The sequence below is a fragment of the Pongo pygmaeus genome, chromosome 5, assembly GCF_028885625.2.
Source record: "Pongo pygmaeus isolate AG05252 chromosome 5, NHGRI_mPonPyg2-v2.0_pri, whole genome shotgun sequence".
NCBI classification, from domain to species: domain Eukaryota; kingdom Metazoa; phylum Chordata; class Mammalia; order Primates; family Hominidae; genus Pongo; species Pongo pygmaeus.
The window spans coordinates 54,311,229-54,326,973 of NC_072378.2; the positions used below are offsets into that span (position 1 = coordinate 54,311,229).

Below are 15,745 nucleotides of genomic sequence, written 5' to 3' on the forward strand. Positions count from 1 at the left end.
TTTTTTTTTTAAAAGCAGTTGGAAAACTTGAAGACAGGGACTTACTTACCTTTCCACATGTCTCTGTCAGGAACCAGTTTTCTAGAAGGGTGGCAGAAATGAGCTTCATATGTTTCTGGAATGCAAGAATGCAGAAAGGGGGGTGGAGGTTCAAAGTCCAGGTAGCCCTCTGTGAGAATGCAGGAATCAAATCAGGACAAACAAAAGAAGGGTGAAGTGGGTTGGGCAACGGAGTTTAGGGATTGACTGGAATGAGAGTTAAGGTGATAATGCTGGGGTAGAAATGAAAGTCAGACCCCTCCTTATGGACTGGGAAGAAAGGAGCCCTCCTAGTAAAGTTGAAAAGACCAAGTGTCCTCTTCTCCATTTCACGTGGGAAACCCTCCTGTGCCCAGTTGTAAGGTACAGGAGAGACTATGGAGCCCATGGAGAGTCTAATGCAAAAACTAGTTTCCGACCAAACTTTGCCTTGGCCACTGAGCATGCTCAGCTTTGTCTTCTATAGAAAAGTGAACTCCGTGGCTCCAGATTTTAGCTATAGCAGCTGGAGGGCGGGAGTGAGTGTGGGAGAGCCAGCGTGGCAGCGGCCGCAGGTGGAACCTGGAGTTTGAGTATGCTTGAAAGGCGAAGTGTGGAACGAAGGGGCGGCCGGGTGGGGAATCAGAGGAGCCCCCAAGGAAATGATTCATCATTGTGATTGACCTTGACTTGAGCAACCCTTCATTAAAGGAGAAAATTTGGTTATTCGGAGATGGGGACTGTGTTGCAAACAGTTACAGGCAAAGAGGGGCAGTTCCGGCCGTGGTCCGCAGGAATGAGTCGGGGCGAGGGAATGGTCGTTATGACCCAATAGTGAGCCTCCCCGGTCATCCAGGCTGGACGGGACCGGGGTTGTAGCAGAAAAGCAGGAGCTGTATGGAGGATGCTCACCTGGCAGCCTCGATCTGCCCCGCTTCCCTCGCTCCTCCCTCCGCACCAGCCCCAGCTAGTTGTCAGGGGCCAACATCTGGGCCGGGCTGGAACTGGCTCAGAAACTCGCTTTTGCCTGCTTATTTCTGCAGTTGGGCTTCTGGCCAGGTGCAACCACATCTATGAGAATCTCGCAGACTCTCAGACTCCTATGCCTTTGGTGGTACAGGGAGGAGGATTTACTGTCACTCACTGCATAAACCATGATCACCGGAGATGTGCTCCCAAGTTACACAGCCTGCAGGCGGTGCCCGAGGACCAGAGGGCAGGGCAGGGGCCGGGCGCGGCCAGCTCACACTTCTGGGACAGCCGTGAGCAGCGGGCACACGGTCAGCCACGAAAGCAGCAGCGAGGGCGGTGCAAACACCTCAAAACTACACCGAATCCCGTAGCGCCTAGCGCCCCCGGCGCGCAAGGTACGCTTCGGGGCGGTCCTGTCTGACCCCGGAAGAGAAAGTTGTTTTGGGGAAGGGGAGCAAGGAGAGCAGTGCGAGTTAAATAAAACTAAATATCAAAGTTGTTCTGCTGTGCTCAGGCCGCCTCTACTTCGCCTCATCTTTGCCCCAAGTCCTTTCACAGTCTGCCTTCCTCAAACGGCCCGATGCGCCCCCGTCCTTGTCGGAGTAAGCAGACCACCAGCAGCCGGCCCGCAGGTCAGTCGACCCTCTCCGGATCCAGGTCGCCGGGAAAACCCGGAGCGGAGCATCCCTCGGGCCGGGAAACGCCCTCGGCGCGCACCCACTGGCGCGCATGCTCAGTCCGCGCGGCGGTTGCGAGTAGGAAGCTCCGCGCGGCGGCGGGGGCGGCGACGGCGACTGGCGGGTGGGAGGGGAGGTACCGGCTGGCGGGCGGGGGTGCAGGAACTGGGCAGGGGCTCCCGCTCGAGGTTCCTTGAAGCGCTTCCGACCGCGAAGCCCGGCTCGAGAAGCGAGCGAACCCAAGAGCCAACAACGAGCGCGGAGAGGGCAGTGGGCTGAGCGGAGCCGCCGGGCAGAGCGGGCTCGGAGCCCGGGTCTCCGCCGCTCGGGACCCGGCTAGGCGGCGGCGGGGGCGGCGATGTTCCACTGCATCCCCCTGTGGCGGTGCAACCGTCATGTGGAGAGCATCGACAAGCGCCACTGCTCGCTGGTCTACGTCCCCGAGGAGATCTACCGGTATGCCCGGAGCCTGGAGGAGCTGCTGCTGGACGCCAACCAGCTCCGCGAGCTGCCCGAGGTAAGGGTCCGGCCTCACCTGCGCGCTCGGTCCGCTTGTCTGCTGTCCCTTCCGCTCCCATCCTCTCTCGTCCCCTCTTCCACCTCCGGGTCCGGCGTGAAGGAACCTTCCCTCTTTTATGCATTCACCTGCTTCTTTCTCTCAGTGTCTCTTCCATCCTTTCCCAGTAAAAGTTCCTTTTCATTTTATTCAAAGTGACCGGATATTTTCCGCGTAGTCACTGGGGCTCGTGCTATTGGAGAAACGTTCTGGACTGTTAAGTAACTTAGATCCATGCTAGGTACTGACACCTGGCACTTATGCCCGGGCAGGTGAGAAGCCGGGTGATTCGGGCTGTTTCCATCTGGAAGCTACAGAGCACCGCATCCCGCCCCCCTCCACTCCCCGGGGTCGTTCCCCCACCAAGGGCCGGGCGCGCCTCTCCTTTAGTCAAGGCATGTCCCGGAGGACCTTGTGACCTGGGCAGCGCTCAAGCGGGCCGCACTATCTCGGCATCTTGGGAGGAATGTGCTCCGTGCTTTATCGCGGGTGGGCTTGGCCGGCTGGCCTGCGGTGGCTGCGGGGGTGGACGCGGGATGGGGGCAGGGGAGAGCTGGGCCTGGAGCGCTGGGGGCAGGTGCCCAGATGTCGGCCGCCCGGGCCCTGCCTGCGTGGACCTGTTGCGTGGTGGGAGCTGCGGTGAACGTCAGCAGAGGCTCTGCCCGCGGGCCAGCCTTGCAGTCGCCTTTCCCGGAGGGGGCACAGTAGTCCTGCTGACTTTCTCTCGTTGCAGTGATACGTTATCTCTTCAGAGTTGTTTATGTAAATTGATCACTCCATTGCCGCCGAACTTGTCAAGCGACATGTGCTGATGGTGCTTTGACCGAGAGTAGGGGACAGCGAACTTCTTTCAAGCTTGCCTCGGGAACTTAGCTAGAGTAACCCCTCAGGGGGAAGGTGTCTCAAACCCAGGTGTGTGCAGGAAGTCAGTGTGCAATAATCCAAAGGTGTGCAGGAAGTAGGGAGACTGCTGGGAGTCGGAGATCGGACCTGTTTAAGGCCTGAGCTTTGGAACGCAAACTTCTTGCTTGCCCTTTAGTTAACACAAGCCAAATCATTGTCACAGAAACACTAGTCAAGTGTTCTGACTTGTTAGAATGACCTGATACGTTCTCCAGCGCTGATGGAGCATTTAAACAATCAGAACTGTGTGTTTTTCTCAATATTTTAAGTGGTGGTGTTCTTCTTGGATTAACTTTCCTGGGTTCATGTGGAATTGATTGGATGTTTGCTCTGTGTAATCATAGAGATTATCCTCACTAGGACCTTTGCAAAGCGCTCCAGGCTTTATTTAGCTTAGAAGCAGCAAAGCCATCAAGTTCCCTCAGGCGTTTATTATTTTGCAGGCATTTTCAAACACATGATTTTTTTCTGGACTTTCACGTCCTTGAAGATTTCTTACCAGTCGTCAGCTCCCTCACTGCTTTAAGTTGTGTAATTTTAGGCAGTGATATCACGAGGAATATAGAATATGTAATTTAATAGTTTTCAGGGGCTTCAGGATGACTTTATTGAAGATAGAGTGAAAAGTTATTCACTAGAAATGATTCATTGCTGTTTGTGGTATTTGTTTGTTTGTTTTATTTTGTAGAACTGGAAGATTTCCTTTGACTGGATTGGCTTTTCACTCCCTTCTGCAGGGTTTGTGGGTTTTCCTGTAATGTTGGGGAATTCAGCTTGGCATGGGAAATTACATAATTTCCCATGCCAAGCCGAAATGTCAGGTCTTTCTGTGATCTTAAATGGAAACTTGTCAGAATCTCAAAATATAGTCTGATGGCACTCTGTAAATACAGTAAATAAACAAGCTTTTCAAAGGTTACAGGTGATTTTGCTAATGGATTATTATTGCTCTAACAGCTCTTAAATTAGTATTAAAGTTTTTAGGTTGTGTAAAATCGACTTCTCCCTGACTTATTGTGTGTCTTGGTGCCTGGGTGTGTACATGCCAGACATGAGAACCACCTTGAAAACATAGATTCTGTTCCATCCCTTCCATTGTTTCCTTGGGCTATCTGTTGTCTCACCTCTGAGATCTGTATAACTTACTACCACTGGTCTCTGCTGCTCCTGCTCCAAACCCCTGTCTCCTTACCTGCCACATCACAAGCGGGTCTCTTTTGTTCACAAGCCTCAAAGGTCCTTATTTTGGTGGCCATACCAGCTGTATGTTCTCCTCTCTATAATTTGTTTGGAAGCACAGCTTAAGGGGAAGCCGGTACCCCTTACCAGGGCAGCAAAGATGCACTCTCTCCAGGCTTCAGTGTAATAACAGCCACCTTCTTTCCACTGAAAGGCCTGCAACCTCTGGTTTGCGCCAATGTCTTCCTTTTCCAAATTCAGATTCAGAATTGAGGTGACTTTCTCAGGGCTATCCAGTGAGTTAGATGCAGTTGCTGGTGGGTCTTGTTCATTCAGATGTGAGCCAAATACAATTGCTTTGGACACCTAGCAGGAATCTTCTATCCTGCTTCTCACACCCATGAAATCTTTATTTAGTCTCTCCTGTTTTACTTATGTCATTATAACTTGGCCTTAGCCAAGCATTTATTGAGACTCCATTATTTGCAAGTTATTGGGAATATAGAGATTAAAGGAGGCATGAGTCACATCTTTGGGAGGAAGCAGATGATTTTAATCCAGATGTAGTTAGTGTGGGATGGAAAGGACACCACAGTTAAACTACTCCTAAGCTATGGACTTGATGGTTACTTCCCTAATCTTTTAACCTTTTGCATTAGATCCCTCATCTTCAGTTTGGTTCCAGTTGGGTGATAGCCTCACCATCCTTTTTGCATCCACCTACTTCTCCCCCAAACCCGCAGTTTGATCCTTTTTGGCTCTGTGCTAACAAAGGCAGTCTCACTGTAACCTTCTTGAGATGTCTGTGTGTTTTTGCTTACCTTTGTTTATTTTTTATTTATTTATTTTTTGAGACGGAGTCTCGTTCTTGTTGCCTAGGCTGGAGTGCAGTGGCACGATCTCCACTCACTGCAAGCTCCGCCTTCTGGGTTCACACCATTCTCCTGCCTCAGCCTCCCGAGTAGCTGGGACTACAGGTGCCCACCACCACGCCTGGCTAATTTTTTAGTATTTTTAGTAGAGACAGGGTTTCACCATGTTAGCCAGGATGGTCTTGATCTCCTGACCTCATGACCCACCCGCCTCAGCCTCCCAAAGTGCTGGGATTACAGGCATGAGCCACCATGCCCGGCCTTACCTTTGTTCAGCACAGAATCTCATCCTTGTGACACCCAGTAGGTCTTGCTCAATAAACAGTTATTTATCTGTTGAATGAATGTTGCCGAATCTTATAAAAATCTTCCTCCCTCTGCTTCTTTCTCTTCCCTTAAGCATATCACTGCTCCAGCATCTATCCTTTTCTAATATAGTCAGAATATTCAAGTTGGAAGCAACTTCAGAAGAAAAGGTCATTCATAGGGTGACACTGTTTTGTCTTACTTGCCCTGCAGGAACCTTGGCTTCCCCTCTGTACTTCCTCAGCCTTTCACATGCCATCGGTTTTCTCCTCAGTGTGCACCAGTTCTCAGATACCTTCAAATGCGTGTGTTTTCCTGTAATCTCCAGCACCAATATAGCGCTTCATGTAGTAGTAGGCAGCACATATTTTAAATGAATATACTAAAGGCTTCATAGCTTTAAAAATTTGAATTTCACCTTGCCACCTCCTCTTAAGAGTTCAGTTGATCTTTTGTTGATTGCCAGATGGCATTATCTCAAATACCTGCCCCCTACATCATTCTTTCTCATATTCTGCTTTATTTTTTCCTGTCCTTTGGAGCACATATCATTACCTAACTCCAGACCATATACTTGCTTTCTTGTTCTTTGTCTCTCTCCCTAACTAAAACATAAGCTCCATGAGTGCAGAGGTCTTCACGGCTGGACCTAGGACAGTATTTAGTACATAGTGGGCACAAAGATGTGTCAATGAGTCCTAACATGGGTAGATGGGCCCTGTTTCTTAGCCGTCATAATTCCCCTTCCTATGGTCAGACTTTTGTACACCAATCTAGTGAAGCTATTGTTGACACAAAGTCTTCTTTCAGAATCCGGTGTCCTTCTCTTGCCAGTTTTTGTTTTCCGTCTCTTCTGTGCTGGACACCTTTGATTGCCTTATCTTTGAAAGAATCTTCATGCATTGTAAACATATTTTCTATGAACATGACTTAAAGTTTAATATATCCAGCTGTGATCTGTTAAGGGAATATCCATCTCCACTTGTGGTAAGTCCCTTTTGCCTTAAACCAACCATGTTTTAATTTAGGTTTCATATTGCAAACTGACTGCTTTTCCCAGAAGTTACATTTCTAGGGGGCAGGGCAGCTATTCTTCCCATCTCAAAGGTCCAAGGACTTACCTCTGATCCTTCCTTCTTCTCTCCATTTTGTTGCTAAGTCCTACCATTTCTGTTTTCACAATGCCACCTATTCTCTCTCAGTCCCTCACTCCCATCTGGTTGGCTTCATCTGGATTTATGTTGTCTGTTGCTGGTTGTCTTCTGCTGAGGCTCTTTAGGGCTTGTCTTGAAAGGGCAGAGAGCAGAGGTGCTGGATTCAGATAGTTCAAAATGCTGCCCTAACACTTGGAGACTGTTCAAGCCTCTGTTTCCTTGGGTGTTACCTACTTTATAGGGTTATAGAGTTATTAAAGACTATGTGTAAAGCACTAAAAGTGTCAGCACAGAGTTAGATCTCAGATGTCTAACATCTTTCTGGATACTGTGGCAAGATCCGTTTATTTTAAAATAATGTTTTTTTGTTTTTTTTTGAGATGAAGTCTCTCTGTCACCCAGGCTTGAGTGCAGTGGCGCGATCTCAGCTCACTGCAACCTCCGTCTCCTGGTTCAAGTGATTCTCCTGCCTCAGCCTCTCGAGTAAGCTGGGATTGCAGGCGCACGCCACCACGCCCAGCTAATTTTTGTATTTTTAGTAGAGACGGGGTTTCACCATGTTGGGCAGGCTGGTCTTGAACTCCTGACCTCAAGTGATCTGCCCACCTCTGTCTTCTAAAGTTCTGGGATTACAGGTGTGAGTCACCCTGCCCAGCCAAAATAATGTTTCTTAAACTGGAGTTTGAAGACATTTTCCTGGGAGTTATTTTTTAAAACCAGAATTACATTTTAATATTCTTTTCAATAATACTTTTTTTTTTTTAGACAGAATCTCATTTTGTCACCCAGTCTGGAGTGTAGTGATGCAGTCTTGGCTCACTGCAACCTCTGCCTCCTGGGTTCAAGCGATTTTCCTGTCTCAGCCCCCTGAGTAGCTGGGATTACAGGCGTGTGCCACCATGCCCGGCTAATTTTTGTATTTTTAGTAGAGACGGGGTTTCACTATGTTGGCCAGGCTGGTCTCAAACTCCTGACCTCAAGTGATCTGCCCGCCTCAGCCTCCTAAAGTACTGGGATTACAGGCATGAGCCACTGTGCTTGGCCAATAATACATTTTTTTAAAAAATCACAGATTCTGTGACATCTTGATGACCTTAAAAATGAGCAGTGCCAGAAGACTTTATTGACTGTGTTTGAGCATTCCTTTAATTGTCTCTAGCTAATGGGGGAGGAACAGATGTGAACTTATTACAGAAATGATATGTTGGTGTCAGAAGATGGCTGGAAGTTGTACGAACAAAGGTTTCATGGCAGTTTGTTAGACAAAAGTGTTGGGTAGCTGAAGGGGTCACAGCACACATTGGTGTCAGCAAGCAGAATGTGAATGCAGGCTACCTCCTCCATGCTACTGTTGTATTTAATACATTGCAAGCAGCCATACATTGTCTGCAAAATTGCATCATTGTTGTCTGTCATGTTAAATTAATGTTGAGCTTTCTTTTATGTGTTTTTACCAGGTTTAAAAAGTGTTTAACTTACAGTTTTATAAGAGCTAAAGCATAGACAAGACATACCTAGTTTTATGTTTGGACATACTTCAATAACATTATAATAAACGTAATTTAAGTCAATGCTTAGGGGAAAGGGGATCCAAAGGAATATTTCCCCTTTATAGTGCTGATCTATACATTTCTCAAGCTAGGGAAACAGTTGTCATTTCTCAGATACCCTGTTACTATCACACAATTTAGCATTTAATTGTTTTCTGTGTTAGTCCCCCACCCCTCACCCCATACCTCTCCTCACCTCTCATACTTAAAAGTGAGAAAACTGAGACCTAGAGAAGTTGTCATTTGTCTGGGGTTAGTGAAGATTAGAGTCTGTGGTTAAGAAACATTTAGTGAGTATCTGTGACATATTAATAATAGTTATAATGGGTTAGTGGAGATTAGAGTCTTTTCAATTAAGAAACATTTAGTGAATTTCTGAATGTATTAATAATAATTATAATTCTCACTGCTTATTGAGGTTTAACTGAGTTTTAAGCATTGTATTAAGTGCTCTACATAAATAATTTCTCTAAAATGGAATAACAGCCCACTGTAGCCATTATGATTTCAGCTTGGCAAATGCAGAAACTGAGTCATAAAAAACTTATTTAAAAAGCTTAAAAGCCTTGGTCAAGGTTAGTTCTGGAGCAAGCATGAAACTCCTGCAACATGTGTGCATTTACTGGTATGCTGTACTGCCTGCCTGGGAGCAAGGAGGCATGGCGATGTGAAGAGCCTCTGCAGAATGCCATGACAGCTAAGGAGATGAACTCTGCCCTGTAGGCAGAGGAGCCTCAGGGAAGGTGTCTATGCAGAGGTGAAGTATGGGAAGATCTTTGTTTCTGGAAAGATCATTCTGGGGCAGAGGAGAGAATAGAGTCCGGGAGACCAGGCAGGGGCTTGTTGCAGTGGTTTAGGCCAGAGGAAAAGATAGAGTACCTGCGGGATGCTCTGGGAGATGGTGTCATTAAAGTTTTTACCTCTGGGAGCCTCTCCCTTCCCATCTGCTGCTCTTTCTACTATGCCGCCTTGTGTTGTGCTGACCCATCCAAAGTACTTCATAAATTTGTGGGACGCCAAATACAAAGCATTGTCCTCCCTTCTGTGGACATATTTTCCTTGATTGTGGGGTGCCCTTGTAAGATGCTCACCAAAACCTGGCAAGTTTTGTAGTAGGCATTGGCTTGGAAGGAAGATGGACAGCCAGATGTGTTATGGGTAGGAAGAGTTTGCTTATTTTTGGTTTTGTTTAGATGAATGTGGTCATTAAATTTATAAAAATGTACCAGCAGTGACCCTGGTAACCCTGTGGGTTCCAGTTTTCTGAGTAATATGAATGTATATTTATGTTTGTTGTATACTATGAATTTTAGTTTCATCATCCTGTGCTGGAGTAGAGGATGCTTTCAAAGACAAATACTTGGAGAATATTTATTATTCTAGAGTAACTTGAAACTCATTGCTTGTATATCTTTTTAAAAAGTAGCTCAAGTCCTTGAGAAAAACAAACCATTTGCTTAATGAAACTTTGTGAGAGTTGACAAAGATAGAGTCATGCTTTTAGTATGGTAAAACAGCAAAATGAGCCTGCTTCCACAACCCCCAGTTCCCTTTTCCTGGGGCTCCCAGCGGAAAGGGAGCACTTTGACTCCACCTCAGAGGCTTCCAGTGAATTCCCCCTGTTGCCGGAATTTTGCATCTTCTGTACTGTAACAAACAGGTACTTGGGATTTCCTTAAAACGGACCCTTTACCACAGACTTGAGATTTTAGGGGTAAGCCACTCTTGAGATTTACACAAGAGTATCAGAAATAGCAGTGTAAACATTTCTTTGCAATGATGACAGATCCCAGACATGGTCTTGCTGTGCCGTGGAATGAGGTCGTGTTCTTTTTGGTTGAGGATCCAGTGAGTGCTGCAGGCTTCTCACTGTGCTCACTGAAGTCTAGGGCAAGTTCACCTATTTTAGGACGCTACCCGGGACGCAGGGCTAGAAATGTTTGCCCTCTGCTTCATAAGATAGTTCTGAGGGGTGATGAGACCATGGGCCAGATCTTCCTAAATGCATAGGAGAAACTTCTGGATGTCCATTAACTTTCTCTTGGGTATGATTTAGTGGACAGGAATGGAATGGCAATTTACTATTGCATGTGGTATTTTAGAAGATCTAATAGGGGGGGTGTGTGTGTGTGTATATATATAGTGTAAAATACCTTGGACTCCTAAAATAAGATGTAATATTTACAATTTTTCCCTCCTCATTATTTTGATCTAGACTATAATGTTTAGATTTCAGGAAAGTTGACTCAGTTGGAAGAAATTTGGTGTTTTTGTTTCTAAAAACCCCAAGGAATGGATTTGCCATGTGGTGAGTGGAAGGTGGTGTTATACCTAATTACAACATGTTCCAGACTGACTCCTTGCTTGTGTGGCTGAATGGAGAGGACTCTGTCCATCTGGCCACCATAGTCACCTTTCTTTCCGCAGTCCACCCCCACTTCTTGGGAAGAGATAATCAGGAGGGCTGTCCACTGGCTTGTGAGAACCAGGCGCCTGAGTCAAATGAGCAGTTGTGAGGGCCAGAAAGGGGCTTCAAACCTCTCAGGATGTGATGTGGGCTCTGACTGCTTGACTTGATCTGGAAGATGCTGAATAAATGCCTTTGAAGCTCGTGTTTATTAGTGCAAATAACCTTGGCTATGGTGTTGTCTTGTGTTTATCTTATTATGAGAGTAGTGTGTGTCGGATGCTTAAAATAATTCAAAGAACAAAAAAGAAAGAAGAGTCACTTGATTTCCTTGAAATGATATCATCCATTAACAATTTGATTTTATTAAAATTTTTATTTTATTTTTAATTGACAAATAATTGTATACATGTATATGGTATAACATAATGTTTTGATACATGTATACATTGTGGGATGATCAAATCAGTCTACTGAAAACACCCATCACCTCACATATTTATTATTTGTGGTGAAGACATTTAAAATTCCCTTTGATTTTAGGATGTATTCTTATGAATTTTTTCTTCTTCATATATCACCATGTATTTGTTGTTATTAAAACAAAAATAGGACTCCCACTATATAAATTGTTTTGCTGCTTGTTCTTTTTACTTAACACCATATCTTGGACATTTTTCATATCGATGTGTATAGAAGTATTATAGCATTACTGCGAGTGCTATAGTATTCCATTTTATTGGATATAGCACTGTTATTTATTTTTTAACTCTTCTCCTATTACTGGATATTTAAATAGTTTCTAATTCTTTGCAATGATGAGCCATACTGGATTAAAAGTTCTTGTATTTATTACTTTGTATACCTGTGCAAATGTTTCTTTAAGATACATTTCAAGAAGCATATTTGCTGGATCAATGGATATGTACTTTATAAAATATTGCTAGATTTTCAGTTTTTTAGTCAGAGTTGGATGGAGGCCTAGAGATTACACAAATCTAATCTGTCGTTTTGCACCTAAAAAGCTAAAGTCTAGAGAGGTAAAGTGATGTATTAAAGGAAAATAAAGACATGGGCTGCACATTCCCGATTCTTGACACCCAAGTCCTGTGATCCTTGTGAGATCTTGAAAAATAGGCCTAGAGGCTGTCTTTTTTTTTTTTTTCTTCTTTTTATCTCTGTGCCCATTATTCTTGAGTGCAATTCTTTTCCGTAGGTCTGGAAAAGGACTCGGGTAGGCTTTAGTCAGTTGAGCAGGTATTTGTGCCAGATCTTTGGACTACTAACATCTAATACTTGCCACATGAATGTGCATGCCAAGAGTTGCTGTGCTGTGGGCCCTTGTCAGAGGCTTGTTGCATTTGAGGTGTAGGAAAGCAGGACTCCGGCTTTCACTGCTGCCAGGCTTAGACAGGCTGGGGAGGGAGGAGGGCATTGCAGACAGGGAGCTTTTGTGAGGTGACATATGCTGTGTTTGGAGCATAGATTCTTACTCTGGATTGACTCGGTTCTCTTTCTGGAGCGAGAGGGCAGGGTGGTGTGCAGGATGTTTGGGGATACAAAGCTTGGTCATTAACTTGTGATGTCTGCATGGATCAGCACCCCCGCCTCAGTCTCTTCTACTGAAGTCTCCATTCAGGCCAGATCCTCTTACTTGAAGATGAAGTATGCATAGTTGTTAGGAGATTGTCCTCTTCATGGTGACACCTTGGATAGGTAACTAGTCTTTCATTGTACTTCAGTTTACTCATCTGTAAAAAGAAGGTAATAATAGTCCCTACCTCATGAAGTTGTATGAAAGTTAAATGTGTTACTCTGTAGACAGTGCTGAGAACAGTATCTGGGAGATAGAAAGTACCCACTACAGTTTGATCATTGTTATCAATACTGACTTTTGTGGTAGAGGCCCACACTCCTTCGTTTGTGTTTCCTTCAAATCCTTTCTCAATACTTGGTCAGAGTGATCTTTCTAAGACACAAATGCGTCAGTGATTGCCTGCTGTGGTGACTTCCCTGCACCTGCAGGATACAGTCTGGCGGCATTCTGTGCTCTGCCAACCCTGCCACCTCACCTTCCCTCAGCCTTGTGTTTCAGCCCCAGTTAGCTGCCCTTAGTTGCTGATGTATTGTTTCATGCTTCTTAGTCTTCGTTTTTTGTAGTTCCGCCTATGGTGAAGTATTCTTCCCACTTCTTTGCCTGTCTCACTGCTCCTCATCCAATTGGACAGAGCTCTGGAGCTAACACTCCTCCAGGAAGCCCTCCCATCTCCTCTGTGGTCTCTGGAGACACTTCTGACTTTATTGTTGCATTTTTGTAATTTATCTCTGTCCCTCATCAAAGCGAGTTTCTTAAAGCTACACATCTTTTCTTTGCATTCCTGCTGCTTAATAGGGTGGTTGGTGCAGAGCAGACATTGAATACATATTTGAAGGGCATCTTGGGGGAAGTTTTCAGCCTTTTTGGGGAGTGGATTTAATAATGGCTTTGAACCAGACCTGTGAGGGAGAGCTTGAACATGACACCAAGAAGAACTGGGCAGTCTATAGTCCTTGTGTGTATGGGTGGCACCACGATGGAGTGGAAACAACACTGGCCTGGGTGTCAGTGCTGGGTTCTTGTCCTGGTCCTGTCCAACACTAGCATTGTGACGTTGGGTGGATCACATACTCTCTTGAGCCTCAGTTTCCTTACCTGAGTGGTGTCAGCAAAGTCCCTCTGTGTGTTGACCCTCTCTGATGCTAATTTTATGACTTGATGTCCCAGAGTGAACCTTTGATGAGTGGTGCTACAGTTGTGCATATACTCTGTGAGGTTGCTTCATGAGGTTTAGTAGAACCACAAATCTAGGCTTAATCATTATAATCAAGGATTTGATAATACGGAAAAGCTGTTCCAAACACTTACCCTCCTGTGGTCAGTTGTTGATTCCCAGAACCAATTAAGGAAAAAAGATCAGCAGATTTTCTTTGGTTAAAACACTCACACTCCCTCACCCCCAACAACCTTTGAACACTGAAGTTTTTCTCTTTTGTCAGTTGCATTTTCCCAGCTTTTCAAAATGAGGCAAAATGGGTGAATTTGGCTGGGATCTTTTTTGTGTCCTTATTAAATGAACTCAAGCAATTCAGAGGGTGTTGTTTGAAACTTCCCTTTGTGTTGATTTTAGTACCTGAGAGATTGTATTTTGGGAAACTTAGTTTGGGGACTGACCATTAGAAATATCTGTGGGTCAGTATCAGATTGAGGTGGCTTTACAAGGAGTAAGTTAGGATCAAAGGCTACAACTCTCTAGTCTCCTCCTGAATAGCTGGCTTCTCTGATGGGATGTTGGTGTCAGGCTTCAGAGACATCTTGGTTCAGGAATGGGAACTAGGGATGGGTCTCTGCTGGATCCTGACAGACCCTCCCTCCTCCTTCCCTCATTCACTCCACATACTTATTGTTGAGTGCTGGCTGTGCTTCAGGCATTGTTCTATCTAGAAAGGCAAATAAATCTCTGTCCGTATGGAGCTTCCATTCTAGGTAAGGATGGAAAACATAAGAAAATATGAATTTCAGGTAGTTACAAAAGCTATAAAGAAAACAGAGAAGCCAGGCGCAATGGCTTATGCCTGTAATCCCAGCACTTTGGGAGGCTGAGACGGGCAGATCACCTGAGGTTGGAAGTTCAAGACCAGCCTGACCAACATGGAGAAACCCCATCTCTACGAAAAATACAAAATTAGCCAGGCGTGGTGGCGCATGCCTGTAATCCTAGCTACTTGGGAGGCTGAGGCAGAAGAATTGCTTGAACCCGGGAGATGGAGGTTGCAGTGAGCCAAGATCACACCATTACACTTCAGCCTGGGCAACAAGAGTGAAACTCCTTGTCAAAAACAAAAACAACAACAATAACAACAAAAAACCCCCCAAAACAAGGAAGTACTGTAGAGAGTGATGCAAATGGAGATTTCTATTTAAGGCCTCTCCAAGGAAGTGACATTTGCACCAATGGAGTGGGGCAGCCATGTAAATATGGCAGAGCTTCCTGCAAAGGCTTGGGGATGAGCTTGGTGAGTTTATGGGCAGAAAGAAGGCTAGTGCAGCTGGAGTCCTTGGCATGGGCAGTAGGAAATCCAGGTGAGGATATTGGTGGGGCCTGGAGGGCCTGGCAAGGAGATTGGGTGGGTTTTCATCAGTTGAAGTGTGGCAGATCATAAGCCTATAAGATACCTGCTTTATGTTAGAGAGTTCACTCTGCCTGCTGATTAGAAATTAGATGATAGGAAGAGAAGAAGCAGGGAGACTGGGAGAGGGGGCTTTTATTGAGAGGTTCTAGTGAAGTGCTGCTGGTGACATTGACTGTGGTGGTAGCAGTAAATAGTGAGATAGCTTGGGGGTAAAGTGGACAATACCTGCAGGATGTAGATTTTTGGTTGTATTGATGGGGAGGGGGTAGCAGAATTATTTATTGATTTAGGGAGGACTGGAAAAGGGAACTGCAGTATAGGAACTGCAAAGTACTTGAGTCATGGCAGAAGTTTTTATGAGACCTAGAATTTAGGAGAGGAAACCTGGGTAATTGATAATTATAATAATGATAGTCAGCATTTTATGAGCAATGTGCCTCAGTCTCCTTTAAGCACTTTCCGTGATTAACTCATTTAATCCTTACAACCATAGCTGTATTTCACATAAACCGGTTTATTTTACAGATGAGGATACTGGGACATGCAGAGGGTAAATAACTTGCCAAGGCCGTGCAGCTACTAAGTAGCAGAGTAGCAGAGCTGTAATTTGAAGTGATGCAGTCTAGCTCCAGACCCAGTGTTCCTTATCACTGGACCTTCCTGCTTCAAGGTCAGACATGGGGAGACAGTGTTGTCTGCACCAAAAGCCACCTGATGAGCCATAAGTTGCATCTGTTCTGTGAAGGGGAGCAGAGAGACATCCATGACCCCTGCACTCAAGCCTGAGTGACAGAGTGAGACCCTGTTTCAAAAACAAACAAATGAAAAGAAAAAGAACACTGAGCTGAAATATCTTTTAAAGAAAGGGGTCACTAAATATTAATGAGCTCATTCAAACATAATCTTTCAAAGATTAGTGACACCCATTCTTTGGTGCTGGATTTCCTACTTTCAGGACGTAACTTACAGCTGAATCCTTAT

At 45.3% G+C, this 15,745-nt stretch overlaps 1 protein-coding gene across 1 annotated transcript in view; it reads left to right on the top strand.

Moving 5' to 3' along the window:
- Window positions 1-1,746: 1,746 nt before the first annotated feature.
- The window catches only part of LRRC1 (leucine rich repeat containing 1), a 130,501-nt gene continuing 116,502 nt past the window's right edge, over window positions 1,747-15,745 (top strand). The window contains exon 1 of the mRNA XM_054491307.2: window positions 1,747-2,184. Coding sequence (XP_054347282.1) covers window positions 2,026-2,184 — 159 coding nt within the window. The 5' untranslated portion in view covers window positions 1,747-2,025. The remainder of the gene's footprint in view (window positions 2,185-15,745) is intronic.